The sequence below is a fragment of the Pollachius pollachius genome, assembly GCF_949987615.1.
Source record: "Pollachius pollachius genome assembly, chromosome: 16".
NCBI lineage: Eukaryota > Metazoa > Chordata > Actinopteri > Gadiformes > Gadidae > Pollachius > Pollachius pollachius.
The window spans coordinates 8872907-8889804 of NC_136949.1; the positions used below are offsets into that span (position 1 = coordinate 8872907).

At 42.9% G+C, this 16898-nt stretch overlaps 1 protein-coding gene across 1 annotated transcript in view; it reads left to right on the forward strand.

Annotated features, from left to right (window-relative positions):
• Nucleotides 1-15873, forward strand: part of LOC307088298 (low density lipoprotein receptor adapter protein 1) — a gene marked incomplete at both ends in the record, with an annotated part of 32828 nt that extends 16955 nt beyond the window's left edge. The window contains 7 exons of the mRNA XM_079754150.1: nucleotides 932-1044; nucleotides 7542-7656; nucleotides 8000-8072; nucleotides 8978-9064; nucleotides 9549-9676; nucleotides 12244-12278; nucleotides 15828-15873. Of these exons, the coding sequence (XP_079610276.1) occupies nucleotides 932-1044; nucleotides 7542-7656; nucleotides 8000-8072; nucleotides 8978-9064; nucleotides 9549-9676; nucleotides 12244-12278; nucleotides 15828-15873 (597 nt within the window). The remainder of the gene's footprint in view (nucleotides 1-931; nucleotides 1045-7541; nucleotides 7657-7999; nucleotides 8073-8977; nucleotides 9065-9548; nucleotides 9677-12243; nucleotides 12279-15827) is intronic.
• Between the last annotated feature and the right edge of the window lie 1025 nt (nucleotides 15874-16898).

The window sequence follows — 16898 nt, forward strand, 5'->3', positions numbered from 1 at the left end:
AAACCCTGCAGCAACAAAAATCGAAGAAGAAAACAAAACTGGAGTAAAACTATTTATGAAAAAACTGCCGGAAAATAAGTACGAAAAACCAGAGAGAAAAAAACTGCCAGAAAAAAAAAAAAACACAAATCCCTAACACACGCACACGAGGTAAGGATTTGTGTTTTTTGTAATTTTGTTTCACCACGTCCAAGTCCAAACGTAACTAATGTCTCGCTGTGTCGCTTCGATGCCTTCTGAGGAATAAATTGATTGGAGAGAGGAGAGCGTCAGCAGAACGGAAACAAAATGGGGGAGGGGAGTGTGAGGGGTGGGTTTCATCGAGTGGGGCTAATCAGTTTGGGGGGGTGGGGGGGACTGAAAGTCAAGTGCCATTGTTCCCCCTCCAACCCCCCAGGGACCTGCTATCTCATAGCACGAGCTCAGCACATTCACCTGCTGCCAGTTTCACTGCACAAGGCGCCTTCAGAAGGGGTGGGGACGGAGGGGAATGGAGGGGGCGGGAGGTGTTTGGGGCTATGCATTCCTGCTCTCCTTTTTTCTTCTACGGCACACCCCCTGCGCAGCCGCTTCCCCAGACAAATTTTTGCAGCGTTACCGGGCACGTTTCCCAGAGAAAACTGTTATTTATTTATTTTTTCGCCCGAATGAAATCGGTGATTAAAAGAATTTTGCCCCCCCCGCCTCTTCAAAGTAATGTCATCTCTGCCTTGACTTGAGTTGACAGGCTGCCCTTTTCGGCCTGAATCAATTGACATATTTCATATTTGATGCGTGAAAGGGTGTGTGTGTGTGTGTGTGTGTGTGTGTGTGTGTGTGTGTGTGTGTGTGTGTGTGTGTGTGTGTGTCTGCTGATGTGCGAGACAAAAAACTCTGCAAATCAGTTTCTATGTATGTGTGTGTGTTTTACATGTATTTTCATCATCCACAGGCGAGAGCAAGTGCCAAGAAGTTTCGTAAAGTGACTCTGACCGTCTCCCCCAAAGGCATCGTCCTCACCGACACGGACACCACAGACCTCATAGAGGACGTCTCCATATACAGGTGAGTCCACAGGCCTCATAGAAGACGTCTCCATATACAGGTGAGACCACAGAGACAACAGACCTCATAGAGGACGTCTCCATATACAGGTGAGTCCACAGGCCTCATAGAAGACGTCTCCATATACAGGTGAGAAACAGAGACAACAGACCTCATAGAGGACGTCTCCATATACAGGTGAGACCTCAGAGAACACAGACCCCAAGTGGACATCTCTATGTACAGGAGACACTGAGTAACACTACATATTGGCTGTTTAGACGATGCAGTTTGTAATAAGCCATATATTTAGAAGCGAGTTTTAACCACAAGCGACTTACACGAAACGGGTCATTATGGAGCAGATGGGGGGTTTAGCGCAAGTGTGACAATTTATTTTCACCTCAAAATATCTGTTTTAAAACAAATTATTGAAATTCAATAGTTTTGTTCACCCTTATTTCCAATTCCTTCTATTTTATAGACAATCTTAATAGTTTCTTGGAAATGTGAAGACATGCCCTTCTAAGCAATGATGAGTAAGAGTTTTTGAGTCAATATGTCTTAATGATGACATATAGTTGTGTGTGACATTGGCTACCTCTCGTGACATATACATGATATACGGAGCTGTCAGGCAGCGGTCATTGTGAATGGAACGCTATGGTAGTTATCCTCCTAATGACCTAAGATATGGTGCTCCATGAAATAATAACCTTGTCAACAGTAGTCAGTCACTCAGTCAGTCAGTGAGTCAGTCAGTTAGTCACTGTAGCGCTCTGTCAACTCTGGTTCAATCTGGGCCACTGTGAAAAAAACAAAGCTGTGCTCTGCTGTTACCTGTAAGAATAGTGTGAGCAAACACATCTTGGTAGATCAGTGAGGGCGCCTCTTTGTTCTCTCGCTGTATAACTTGAATGATCAAACTCTGCTGGAGCCCACACTATAGGATTCCCCTTGAACATCGAGGTGTGCGTCTGTGCGTGCGTACGTGCGTGCGTGCGTGCGTGTGTGTGCCCGTGTGTGTGTGTGCCAGTGTGTTTGCGTGTTTGTGGACCTTGGGGAGGATTCGCTGCTGCAGGACACAATTCTGTGATATAGATTAGACTTCAATACAGTGAGGATTACAGTCCTGACGACATAGTGCTGTGTGTGGTATTGAATATAGTAACATAAGAAAAAGTTGATGTGTGTGTGCATGTATAGGTGCGTGTTGGGGTTTGTGTGGTGTGAGGTGCGTGATGTGAGGTGTGTGTGTCTGGTAAAGCCATTCAGAATAAGGTGTGTGTGGTGTGTGTGTGTTTGTGTGTGGGCTAGGTCTTAATGAATTTTGTGAGGATGTGTGCGTCTGTGCAAGCAGCTAAGCCATTTATGATAAGAAGGGAGTGTGTATTCGTATGTGGGGTAGGTCTTAATGAATTTTCATGTGAGGTGTGTGTGTTAGCGGCTAAGCTATTCAGAAAAAGATGTGTCTGTGTGTGTGTGCGTGCGTGCGTGCGTGCGTGCGTGGGCCCCATTTCTGATCCACCTTATCAGTTCTAACAGACCATCAACGAGGGGAGTTGTCCACGCCCATTATCCCTGCTCTCTCTCATTCTTGCCCACTACTCCTGCTTCTCTCTATCTCTCTCTCTCTCTCTCTCTCTCTCTCTCTCTCTCTCTCTCTCTCTCTCTCTCTCTCTCTCTCTCTCTCCATCAAAGTATGGACCCATTTATAGAGCTCTCAGGTTCATGAGGGCCCGGCCTGCTTGCCGGTGTGGCCAGATTGGGACAGATTACCCGCCCAACACCGGCTGCAGCGCGCTGTAGCCGGTGTTGCCAGATTGGGTGGGAAATCTGGCACAATCTGGCAACACTGCTGCTTGCTATTCCCAGGGCTTCAGGCTTGTAGTTCTTAAGCACCAAATATCTGGAACAAGCTTCGGGAACATCTGAAGTTGCATCAGCACTTAATCATTTTAAATCAGTATTGAAAACTTTTCTGCTTGCTGCAGATGTTTCAATTAATATGTAGGTCTGCACTGGTTTATTTACTCTCTGACCGTCTTATGCCATCTCCTTTGCGAGGTTTTGGCCTTTGTGCTTGTAAGCCCTGCTGAATAAGTAAACACGCTTCACCTTTATATAGGATGGTGCGAGACAGCCACAGAGTAAGATTGGATGGACTAGGAGTTTGATTCAGTCTCACCTCAAGCACAGACACATCAATCACCTACACTGACACAGTGTTAGGATATCAGATATAGGACAGATGTAGCGATGAATAAAATCAGATGGGGGATGGATGGAGAGATCAATAGAATCCGACATGTGATGGATGGGGTATTAAAAAGAGAACATCTGATCAGACAGAATGTGAGCATGGGGCCATGCATGGCTGAAGCTGTATGTGTGAGTGTGTGTGTGGGTGGGGGCCATGCATGTGTGCCTATGCCCTAGCCTCGTCTACGTTCACACTCAGATGAACCCTCCTTCAGAGGGTTAGAGCTTATTATTGGACAGAGAACCAATGGGAAGGATCCCCCCCCCCCCAACAACACGCACACACGCACACGTACACACACATTCTTAATGTCTTCACGGCACATCAAATGTGTGCAGTAATTGAAGCGGGGAGATGCACTTCAGCGTGGTTTGACAACACACTAAGCCCAGGCCCATATGAGGTGTACTGTGATGGTGAGTAATGTTGAATGGGCCTTATTCCCCGAGAGGCCATCTTGGCCAGCACCAATAAGGACCTAGATGTCCACTAGGCGTATAAGGCCCATGGAACACATTTTCAGGGAACTATGAATATGAATAGTATTCTGGAGTATTCTGAATATTAACTGAGGCCAACATGAAGATCAATTCAATTGAGCTTTGACCTATGTGATAATAGGAAGGCACGCACACACAGGATAGGCTAGCAGACCCAGCCTGTACTAACTTATTTTTTCCCCCCAATTATTATAAGCAGTGTTACAGTGTGACCAACAGGATTAAAGAAAGCTCTGGCTGTCTCTCTCGCGCTCTAATCTATGAAGTGTATTTCTTTTTCTTTTTCAATGTGTGTGTGTGTCTGTGTGTGTGTGTGTGTGTGTGTGTGTGTGTGTGTGTGTGTTTGTGTGTGGCTTTTTGAATAATGCATTCCATCACTGTCACTTCAGAGAGAAGCAGAAAAACAACAACAAATCTTCTTTGTTTGGTCGAAAGTGACAACAACAACAACATCTACACGTCCCCAAAAAAATATCTATATCCTCATCCATTTGGTTTCGCATCCTTCTACCTCAGTTCTGTGAAGTAGAAGGTTGCCTTTCTGAAATCAAAAACGGGGTACAATAATGATTTCCCTTGGCTTGGCAGTCACTGGTGTTCACTGTATGCAGTCAAGAGATCATAGCCCCCCCCCCCACTTCAGATTTGAGATCAAAGGGGCCCTCCTTTCACATGTTATGATGAATACCGGCTCATGTTCCGTTCCACCAGCTGAGCTACAACTCCTGCTGTCCCACGTATCAATAATTCATGATATTTATTGATTTGAATAATTGCGTTTTAACTCGGGTCACCCGAAATTCCATTGAAGTGGCGTCGGGTGTGAATAGAATCGCTGTTGTGTTTTGAATTGCTGCTTGTGTGTATGTTTTTATCTTCGGGCGAACACACTTCACACGGAATTCATGAAATATTGCCACTAGAAATGGGGGGGAACCAAACTGTCAAACGGTAAATATTGTCTTTTTCTTTTTTGTTAGTTTGCAAAATGTCACGTCTTAAAAGCACATTTTTCATCTCTTTCCTTTCCAAATGTCCTCGCTGTACACACAGCACACCATGTATTCCCTCAATTAAAGCCCTGTTATAAGCTAAGTTACCCATATAAAGTTGCGTTCAAAATCCCCATTCACACTAAAAGCTTGCTCAGCAACCCGTTTAACAGCCACTCTTCAGTGACTTCATATTCATGACAACCCTGCCATGCTTTAATATGATGTGGGTTAATGTATTTCATGCCCCGTGTGTAATATACCATTCAACAGTATATCCCTTCTCATACAACACATTTCAAATGTGACAGATTCTAGATTGGACCAAATTTGCAGATGCCAGCTGTACCTTCTCATGGCCACTATTATATTGATAATAATACATTTGAGGTTTGGCTTTCATAATCATTTAGGAATGAAGGCATAAACCATCACCTTGTTACAGCTGTAGATATTTGAGTCTGAAAGTTAATTTTTCAGTCGCAAAACACAGGCCATATGGATATAATTGATAAAAAAAAGGACCCTTTTTCATTTAATGCCTTATAGTTGCAAAGCATTGCCTTGTACATAACCCTTAAGTCTATCAAGTCAATATTATTTGTATGCGAAAAAAGTTCCCAAGTTATATAAAATCGACAGCTAATGCTTAAATAGGTCACCCTTTGCCCTATCTCTTATTTGGGGGTGGGAATATGAAAGCATTTTTAAAAGCTAACTTGACAGACATGGTTAAAAACAGAGATGTGTTAGAACGGGTATTCAAATTCTATGTGGGTCAGGCATCCTACACACTGTGCAGTCCAGCAGCATTTAATAATTCGACATATGAGGGCTGGTTGTGTCCCACTAGTGGCTTCATTAGAATATCTTACTTGATTTGTATTTAATATTTGAGTGTGGTTTGGGCACAAAACATGAATAGGGTCATTGAATGTGAGTGCTTTGGTATATCGATGAATATGACTATGAATCACCGTTTTGATTATTTGCATGTGATTTGCAACCAACCAGGGCAGGCGAACTCCCAGTAGAATTAGTATGAAAATAACTATTATTTATACTGTAATAATGAGAAGCCAGACCACCTGTGACTTGGATGCTTTGATGTTTTATGTTTGTTTATTTTGAGTTGAATCTATATTAGTAATATTTAACCATTATTTTTAGTATGCCCTTTGATACATAATAATTCAAATCCTTATTACAGGGTGAGCAATTTTTTTTGTAGCGCCTTTCCAGGCAGTGATGCCATGACCTGTTTCCCTGTTTAAAACTACAGAAAACGACTAAGTAAAACAATTTCTTAACTTCTTCTGGTCTCAAAAGGTGGAGTTTTACCACCGATTCAATACACCTAGGTTTCTGCCAAGGCTCCTTGTGATAGGAAGGACAGTGATAGATAAAGATGAGGTCTCTTCTTCTCTGTGTGTGGTCAGTACACCTGCAGCTGCCCTGTCGGAGAAGGACAGTGATAGATAAAGATGGCGTCTCTTCTTCTCTGTGTGGCCAGTACACCTGCAGCTGTCCTGGCGGAGGAGGCCTTGTGGAGATTAGGTTTTCAGAATGCTATTGGACACGCAGACCGCCACGGCTGTCAGCGGCAATACACATAATTGGATTTCTTTAACAGAAGATATTAGATTCTCACTGTGGATATTGGGCATGGTTGCGTGTGAGTGGGTTTGTATGTGTGTGCGTGTGTGTGTGTCGGGGGTGGGGGGCTCATATTCCATTTTGGAGCTGACTGTAAACAACCAGATATGTCATCAAAAATCTTTCCCCCACCAAACATGATTAAAGACCGGTGGGCCGTTTTAGTGTTCATATTTGTTTATCCGCGGGGCAGGATAGTGTACTGGATAGGGTGTTTGACGCCCCAGCTGAATGCTATTGGAGTTAATCCCTCAGGTCCACAACTACCCTGCAGGCAACAGCCCTCTACTTTCTACTTTATCGCATGCATCTCAAATCACTAAGATGCTTTTGATAAGGTTGTCGGAGAAATACCTTAAATGTACTTGTCTGCCTTAATGGCGTGAACATAGTTCATATGTAATGGCATATCTATAGATTTGTTCTTATCTCTAAACAGGGATTTTTGTGGGTTTCTGAACTGATTAACTTTCAAACGGTTGTCAGTGAAAGCTGACGCATCAGCCCTTCAGAAGGCCAAGATGGGACGGTTCTTCTGGTGCCGTCCATCTGTCCATCCTCCTTCAGTCTGCGTCCTATCCATAACCTATCCCCACAGCTTGTTCTGAATATATTTGCTCCTGGATATAGTAATGCAACAGGCTCTGCATGCTAATTACTAATGCTTGTGGAGTTCTTATCGTTTATCCCTGATTATTATGCGTTGAGAGGTTTAGATCACGCCATGAATTTCCTGCCTGGTGGTAATGATAAAGTACACATTATTATCCTACTTTATCATTGCTGAATACTGAGTCGTGATCTGATGTAATTATTGGTTCTCGTCATATGATGAAGTAAAGACTGTTTGTTGGATCCAATAAAAACATCATATTTTATCGGTTGACATGATTAATGGTTCACATTTATCTGTGCCAAGAAAATGCTAATCAAGTAATTTTTCCTAGCTCTTTAATAATCATTTTTTTGTTAAGTTAATATTTTTTTAACTACTACGATACTCTGATAAACCCTCCTATCTGAACCGGTAATCGGAAGTCCTTAATGTGTCTGTACAATAGATTTCTGATCAAGCCCCTCTGTGCCTTCTATCCCCCCCTGCTCCAGAATCTCCTACTGCACTGCAGATAAAACTCAGGACAAGGTGTTTGCCTACGTCTCTCAGAGTCCGTTTAACGAAACCCTGGAGTGCCACGCCTTCCTCTGCCAGAAGAGGAAGATTGTAAGTGTTTTAGCGTGATGCATTTTTTTTATAATTACTCACTATACAAAAAGGTCTGGGGTCAAAAAAAGTTCCATTTATTTTAATGGTTTATGGCGCCATCTGGTGGAACTAGGGCTTTACTGTCTTGGAGCTCCTTGTGTTTGTTCTATCGATGTTACTTAAAAACGATTCAACCCTATAAATATAAAAGTAACATAGTTGAAATTGTGCCATCCAAACCGCCTGCTTTACCTGATAATATATTGGCAATGATAACACATTTAGTACAAATTAACTAAAACCAATATAACAAAACCACGCCCTCCTCCCCCTCTCCTTCTTTCTGTGTTGCGGCATCCAGGCTCAGGCTGTGACGCTAACCGTAGCCCAGGCTTTTAAAGTGGCCCTCGATCTGTGGGAAGTCGCTCAGGAAGGTGCGTACCACCACTTAATGGACCCCTGTTTTACCACCAGGTGTGATTCTGAATAACGATTGCAAGACACTTTATAATGAACCCTATGACATGATCCCAAGTGGGAGATCATCTGCAACGCCGATGTATCGATGGATCGATCAGCTTACAAGGTCATACAGTCTGTTGTTGGGTACAGGCTGGAAGGTAGCGGTTTGAAATTACTTTTAATGGCTACCTTATCACCCCTGGTTCTGAAATCAGCTTTCTTTCGGGAGTTGACATTTAAACCTGTTAAATTATGAATGAATGTGAGACAAGGGTTTATTAACACCTGTGCTATGGGAGGGTGATGCTAAGCTGTGTGAATGCAGGCATAGCTTTAGAATCCACAAACAGATCAGTTACATCTGCCGCAGTAGCTCATGAGGCACAGCGGGCTGTCTGGATGGTTCGATCCCCGGCTCCTCCTAGCTGAAGGTTGAGGTGTCTCTGAGGTCGATGTGTGTTTGAATCTGTGAACTTGACACAATAATTGTACAGCCCTTTGAGAGAGAGAGAGAGAGAGAGAGAGAGAGAGAGAGAGAGAGAGAGAGAGAGAGAGAGAGAGAGAGAGAGAGAGAGAGAGAGAGAGAGAGAGAGAGAGAGAGAGAGAGAGAGAGAGAGAGAGAGAGAGAGAGAGAGAGAGAGAGAGGGTGACAGACATATAGAGATGCAGAGAGGGAGAGAGAGAGGGCGACAGACATATAGAGATGCAGGGAGAGAGAGAGAGGTGGGGAACTAGAGAGAGACACACACGCGAGACCATTCTTAATAGAATGAAAACGCTCCGAAGACCAAATGTCTGTTTTCTTCAGAAGAATCTGAGTCTGCTTCAGTTGGATCGCCTGAGCGCTGTCCTGTCTCACCCTGTTTGTTGTGCGTAGGCAAAAGCAAGAAGGCCAGAACATGCTGTTCCTGTCCAGCCCGTGACGCCGCCATGGCGCCGTCAGAACCCCACTGTGTTTCAGCAGGTAGGCCCCCTGTTGTTGTTGTTGTTGTTGTCACCGCAATCAGCACAAGGCATACGGAAAGAAAAAATCAATCGCCACAATGACAAAAGCTACACAAGGAGGGATGGTGGGTTGTTTGTCGGTTGGCTTCAGTAGAAAATACAGATTAAAGGCGCCTTCCTTCCACCACAGTGGAAAATGCTGCTGAATAAATTGTCTGTTTTAATTACATTTTGAGGCTCGCTAATGACTTAACCCATTTACGGGCACGGTTGTAAAAGTTAATGCAGTTATGACCTTGGAATAATCTCTAGGTAGGTGGTGCGTATCCGTAAGACATGCATTTTTTCCCACACTATTTATACTGCCATGCTCTCATTCGGGTATTGCTGCACAGGTTTTCTCACACACTCTGTCTGGCTGTCTGTCTGTCTGTGTGTGTCTCTCTCTTTCTATCTCTGTGTTTCTCTCTCTCGCTCCCCCTCTGTGTCTCTCTCTCTCTCAGACCCAGAGAACATCAAACCAGCCAGTCTTGAGGAGAGAATTCGCCGGCCATTCTTCTCCGCCTCGCTGAGTCTGCTCTCACCACGTAGCAACCCTGCACGGCGACGGCCAATCAAACACGACTCCTGGGTATGTAGGGCATAAAACCCTCTGGGGCAGGGGCTTGGTTCTGACCCAGAGTTCCTGGGTTCTAGGGATTGTGTCTCATTTCACAGTCCAGGTGTCAGGCGATTTGATTTAGAGCTGGGGGGTGGGGGTGTGTGTGGGGTTAGGGGGGAAGGGGGCAGGATGATCTAGTTGTTAAGGGTGTTGGACTCTCAAGGTGAAAGGTTCTGGGTTTGATCCCCAATACTCCCTGTAGACATCCTGACCCCTGCCTGCTCAATGACGACATGCATCTCAATTCACAATCGGTTGTTTTGGTTGAAAGAATCAGAAAATTATGAACAGTACTTGGTCGAGTTGATGGGTGGCTGGAACTACCTACATGGCTATTCTTGAGCTGTTTTTCCTTTTGTATGTATTTTATTTATTCTATATATAGAGAGATCTGTAAAGATCTATAAAGAGATCTGTTTGTGCTTACTAATGACCTTGAACAAAGCACTTTCACATATGTGAAGTTTACACACCCAGTGGAAAATGCTGCTCGGTTTTCTTTGCATGGATTTCATGTCTATTTTGCTATTAGTAAAGATATCACATTTAATTGCTTGGGTTCAGTTTAAAACTGTATCAATTGTAATTTTTTATTCTTACTGTTAAAGCTAGGGTGGGTAATTTTTTTACTGTAATATTTGGCAGCTATATGTAGGTGAAGTGCTCTGAGAATATCTGCCCATTACTTTGCTCTCCCCTGCCTCTGTGTGCCGCCCCCAAAAATTGCCACCGCTCATGTACACTTTGACCAATCAGAGCGAGGCTCTGATTCTCCGTTCTTATTGGCTGTGGGACTGTCCGTTCACCTTGGCAACGACGTTGGTGCGTCCCTGCGTGAGCGTTCACGAGCCTAGCAGTCTGACAGTTTTGCACTACTACGGCGACAACAAATGAATAGCAATGTCTTCATCAACGGCCCCTAAATTTCCCATTCCCCGGATACCAACAACTAACACCGCTAAGAAAGCGAAAAAAAGAGGAAAGACACTTGTTGAAAGGACAGCTACTAAAAGGGAGGCGGAGAGAGCTCGAAATAAAACCAGAGTAAACATTGGCGTGGCTTATGAGCGATGGAGAGAGTTACGTGACCTGAGAAACGTAAAATCGGACGCTGAGATGGCTACATTTCTTATAGACAGGTAAGGAATAGTGATATCTCTCCATGGTATATTGTGAAGAATATGTAAAGTGTCGGCTGGTATGTTTTTTTGCTAGGCAGAGCCACGATAACTGTTACATTACGGTTCTGTAATGTAACCGTTTCAATACGGTTCCGTAGGATGTCTTGCATCGGCCCATGGTTCTTTTCCGGTCCGTTTTATATGTTAGTTATGGTCACACTAACCTGTCGGAATAACACAGAGATTGTGCTCACACGTCACCTAGGCCTCAACGCAACTGTGGATAATGTCCGAGTCACGTTTGTGTCAAAGCTACTTTGACACAACTGCCAAGATAAGCACAGCGAGGGAAGTGTAGCATATGATATTCCATGTATTGTTATAACGTTGTTGCAAGCTAGCAGCAGCCTTGCACTAATGTTTAATAACCTCGGAATCTGACATGGTGTTTCGTCTTCCTATCAATGTAACTGAATTCACATGAACGCGCATAACTGACGTTCGGAGGGAGGAGCTACGGCAGGTAGAGCGTGGCAGGGAGGGACCAGAGAGAACACAACGGAATCTCAACGGCTGTTTTCTCCAAAATTACCCACCCTAGCTTTAATAGTAAAGTTAACTTATGACTTGTAAAGTATTGTTTTTATATGTACAACTGCACACCACAAGGTGGCGCCATATATCCTTTCAAATCACCTACTCCCCTCCATCTCCCGAACATGGTGAGGCGTAAGGTAGCGTAGTTTAAAACTCCTTCGGGACAATGTGCTCTGATTAAGCCCGAGCTCATCAGCTAGATCGTACATGCGTGTACAGCCTCCTCAGCAGTCTCTCCATTGATTTGTTTTCCTTTTTAAATGAATATTCCTTACATGTGTGCTCGGTTACCGAAGGAGAAGCAGACACTTCTTTTCAATGCCTAGCAATGATATCCGGGCCCCTCCTGTTTCGTTCTAGAATGCTAGTCAGCGGTCTATATCTCGATCAATGCAGTTTTCTCAAGTGCAGTGATGGAACATCGCCGTGGAAACAGCGTGTGAAGTATCGATTCAACGTTGAAGCGAAGACGTTTCTCCTTGAAACACTTTCAGCAGCCCCATTTGACGGATGTTACAGTGGTGGTGCAGGGAGACTAGATCACGATGTTCACCATGAGAGATACGAGATGTATGGCCCTGGAAGGGCCAATAATGCAAAGTAACATATTCTACATTATTTGCATTTATAATTGGCCACAAGAAACGTTACGTGAATAATTAATCTTAATATTTATGTTATCCAGTAGATTGTAATATTTTTCATCATAAAAATCAATTGTTTCCTTGAGATGTATTTTATTTATTTATTTAAGCATTTTTTGTTGCTTTAAAGTGCAAACTAAATAAAGTTTGATGGTGATTGTTGTTTGTGTCACAGGACGTGGAGGATGGCCTTGAAGATGCATTCTCAAGGTAGAGTATGTGAGAATGTAGTAGTGTGTATGCGTGTTATTCTAGGAAATAAAAGCTTACTACTACCCAAACACTACCCAGTACAGTCTGTAGATGTACAGTGCAAACTGATTTTATATTTTTTATATTGTAAAAAATATATTCAATGATTTCTATAGGCTGACATTTAATTTCTCATGCATTTAAGTCAGTATAAGATTAAACAGTTTTTGGTCATTTGGCGTTTTTCAAGTTTCTAAGGCTATATGATTGAAAGCCCAGTTTCCATATTATATGCCGTTGATTTCTTAATCTGACACACTGGCAAGTAACTATTTAAAACGTTGTCATTGTATGACATTAGGTGGTTTGACTTATTTGAAGAGCGTAATTATGTATAAATATATCAACCACAAAATAAATTTTCTCTCGTCTGCAAATACAGATTAAACCTTCGACCACCTGAATCATGATGAAGTACAGTATCACTGGTTACCTTTTCAATATCACTGTGTAAATATTTCTCTAAACATTAAAACACCCACTTGATACTAATCGTAGAGGACCGCTAACCTACTCTTGAGATTTGTCTTCAACATTCACCGTGCTCTTCTGACCTCATAAATGATGAATGTCCAATTCCCTAGCACCTGCAAAACCCCGGAGTCATACACACACACACACACACACACACACACACACACACACACACACACACACACACACACACACACACACACACACACAGTGGGTGTATTGCAATCTAGCTTTCATTTGCCTGGCGCAGTCATATTGGCAGGGTGGAGAACACCTGTTGTAGTGGATGTTATGCAATCAAGAGCATTGATTTGGCAGCTCTGGCATTGTGTTTATATCTAATATGTGTGTATCTATCACATTTTGTTGCTCCTTATCGTTGCATAATAATAAATTCTCATAACCAAAATCTAATCCAGAAAAGAAAAACAAGGCAGGCTTCTTTGAATAAACAGATTATATAAAGGTTAACATCTAACCATTTAAAAGCCTTTCAAAACAAACGTGCTACAGGTTTTCCAATAAAGCCTGATTCTGCGCTGCAATCAGCTGTTTCCAGAAGCACCTTCTCCACCATAGAAGGATTTTATAGTGAAGGATGTTATTTAACTCTAATAAACACAATATATATGTGCTGTGATTATGTATATCCTGATTTGTATGTGTTGACACCTCATGAATATGCTTGGAGGCGGACGTACATGGATTTATAGAGCAGAATGCCACGCACACATATACCAAGGTTATAATCGTTCACGAATACTTACGAAAATTAGGTTGGGGAATGATAAGTTGGTAACTTGTACCATAGTGTGTGCTGTCAACTCATCCTGCAACTCATGCATTTATAGTCACATGCTCGTGTACAGTATAACGAGTATTATTAATTCTGCCGAGAGTGATTTCCATTGAAAATGGAGAGAAACGCATGAATCGAATTTAATGTTATTTTCCTCTGAACACTCCCCCATCGCACGACTCCACTTGGTCCCCAGAGACACATGCACACACACACACACACACACACACACACACACACACACACACACACACACACACACACACACACACACACACACACACACCATACAAGCACATCCGTAGTTAATGGGATGCAGTGAAGAACATCTTGTTTGTTGCATCATGCACTGCAGTAAACCACCAAGTACCAAACGTATTGGACGTAAACAATCCTATCCTTGTAATGTCATTTTTAATCATATTCTGAATATGAGGATTTAAGCAGCTTAGAAGGGAACCTAAGACTGTTGGAAGTGATTTTGAGAAATTTGAATACGAGTCTGCTGTTTTTTTTTGCATTACATTATTATAAATAAAGAAATGCTATTTGTATACCCTTGTGGTACCAACACTCAATATTCTTATATTGTTCCTTCCTTGCTTCCTTCCTTCTTTCCTTCCTCCCTTCCTTCCTTCCTTCCTTCCTTCCTTCCTTCCTTCCTTCCTTCCTTCCTATCTATATACACACCTACCTTACAGCAGCATGGATGTAGAGGAGTTAGACAACAGTAAATGAGGTGAGAGTGTGTGTGTTTATGTACATGTGTGTGTCCTGCAAACTGCATGCTCTAGTCCAACATGTGTCATGAAACTCTTATTTTGTTCATATCATGGTCCCAGCCCCCTCTACTTAACATTGTTAGTACATATTTTTCCTCTTCTCTCTGTTGTCTTATGATTTAACCAGTGATATATTTTGGCCGTTTGGCCTGTTGCCGCGGTGCTGTGGAGAACCAACATGGCGGAACAGCCTTGTCACTTTTTCCAGGGTTCTCTATATTCAAGCTTTACCACGAGTCTATTCCGATGTATTTCTCCAACCTTACTAACAATACCATCGGCAAGGGGCTCCCCAGCGTCGCGTCTTACCTCGGCTGTGACAGCTTCCCCCCCCCCCCCGTAAAGCTGATCTCTATTGGTTCAGACCCCCTCCGATTCGCTACAGTGAACCTAGCGAGGGAAGTCTCTAGGACTCCGCCCCGCTCAGCTCCGTTATATTTATAGTACCAATATTTAAATGGGGGTCGTCCCGCTATGCTTATTTAGTAACAGAGGAGAATGCGTGTCTCGTTAAAAAAAGAACAAAACGTCAACAATATCAGCTCTGCTTCTGCAAATAAAACACAATCGCAGGATAGTCGGACTGCTGACGCCATCGGTCCGGGATCGTCGTTGTCCGTCGGTGGTATTCCGAAAAATGACGTCAATGGCCCAGCTATTTTTGTTAAAGATTTTGGCATTTTAATGTTTTATTATAGAGAGAGATAGTATGGGAGAGAGAGGAGGACATGCCGAAAAATGACCATGGGCAGGATTCGAACCCGTGTCGCTGTGTTCAGGATCGAGCCTATGTGGTACCCGCTCTACCCGGTGAGCCCCCAGCCCCCCACGGTCAAACTTTTGCACGGAATGAAGCCCTACTCTCTTAGTAGTGCTGGAAAACATAGGCGTGTTGGTTTTACTTTGATGAAGACTTGAGCCGTCTCGGAACAAAGGAAGCCACCCTGGAAAAGAGAATCAAAGTCAGGGAGAACCCCTGCATCACAAGCATGGAGGCTGGTGCCATACTATACATTCACTTTGAAGTAGTTCTCCTTTGTCTTTACTGTGTGTGTGTGTGTGTGTGTGTGTGTGTGTGTGTGTGTGTGTGTGTGTGTGTGTGTGTGTGTGTGTGTGTCCGACATACCGTGTTGGAGCCAGAGAACAACAGTTTGAAAAATCGACTTCCTGTCCTGAGTGCATAATATACCCTGTTCGATAGTCAGCCGGTGATTGTGTTGTTTGACCTGCGTAACCAATCACAATGCTGGCCTTGTCTCTGTTGTCTGTTCATTAATGTCCTGATTGGCGGTCAGAGCAGTGACCTATAGGTTAAATCCTCTGACTTCAGACGACTCCTCATCCATCACGGTAATCTAGTCGACATCACCTTTCTTACCGTTCTCTCTCTCTGTCTCTGTCTGTCTCTCTCTCTCTGTCTCTGCCTGTCTCTCTCTCCCCGTCTCTTCACAGACTGGCTTCACGCCAACAGCGTCTGACAGTCTGGTCGTGCGTTTGAAACCAGTACCTTTTTGGTCGGGAGCCCAACACCGGAACCAATAGTCTGGCATGGCCCCAGTCCTCAGAAACATGGACACAACTCCTGCCATACGCAACGTCCTGCACACATAGTGCAACAACAGACCATGTTAGGCCCAACATAAGACACTACTCAAAGATAAATCGCCCTTCATGATAAGAAATGTCTTATTTTTTCTCAATAATCAAACACCATCCAGCCGTCAGTCATTAAGTATTTGTAAAGCGATTCTTGTTATCCATGTTTACCTTGTTCAAACTATGACTTTCTTACTCTTTTTCATCTTCAACTATCCATGGACAACTGTCCACCATTCTCTCCTCAAGCACATGTGTTATCTAATGCACTGTTGTCATCCGTTGAACGGTGGAAAATGCTCTCACAGTCACTGGACACAGTTCATGATTGTGTTATGGATTTATATTTTGTGTTATTATTATGAGTATTCTGCTGTTTGCCAAGAACAAGAGGGCGGTTGTGTAATGAAATTGTAGAACCTTTGTGTTCTTTGTGTTGGTGGTGTGTTGGCGATTTGAGTTTGAGTTTAGAAATATACAAGTGTGTGACTAACAGGCAGAATGATGTGAAAGCATACAGTCAAGATAAACCAATATAGCTGAGGGAAGTCATTTCTCAAAGGTTCATATACATCTTAAATTCAGTATAGAATCAGTGATATCAAATATATTTTATAACACCAATATCAACTTATTTAAAATATCTTGTTGGTTTATTTTTCAAACATTTAAAATCACACTTTCAAAAATTGGCATCATAGATTAAATCGTAGGTCATTTTATCATTGTTTGTGTCCATTTACTGTCCCTATCCAAACGGTCTCCATTAATACTGAATACATCAGCCAACTAATGCAACAAAGAGTTGCACTAATACTTCTACAGCATTCATTATTAAAAAAACAGTCAGTTGAAATGTCAAATCAGCACTCATTTGTCTAATGGTATTCAATTAACGTCTATAAAGGTTATAAATCAAAACAACTA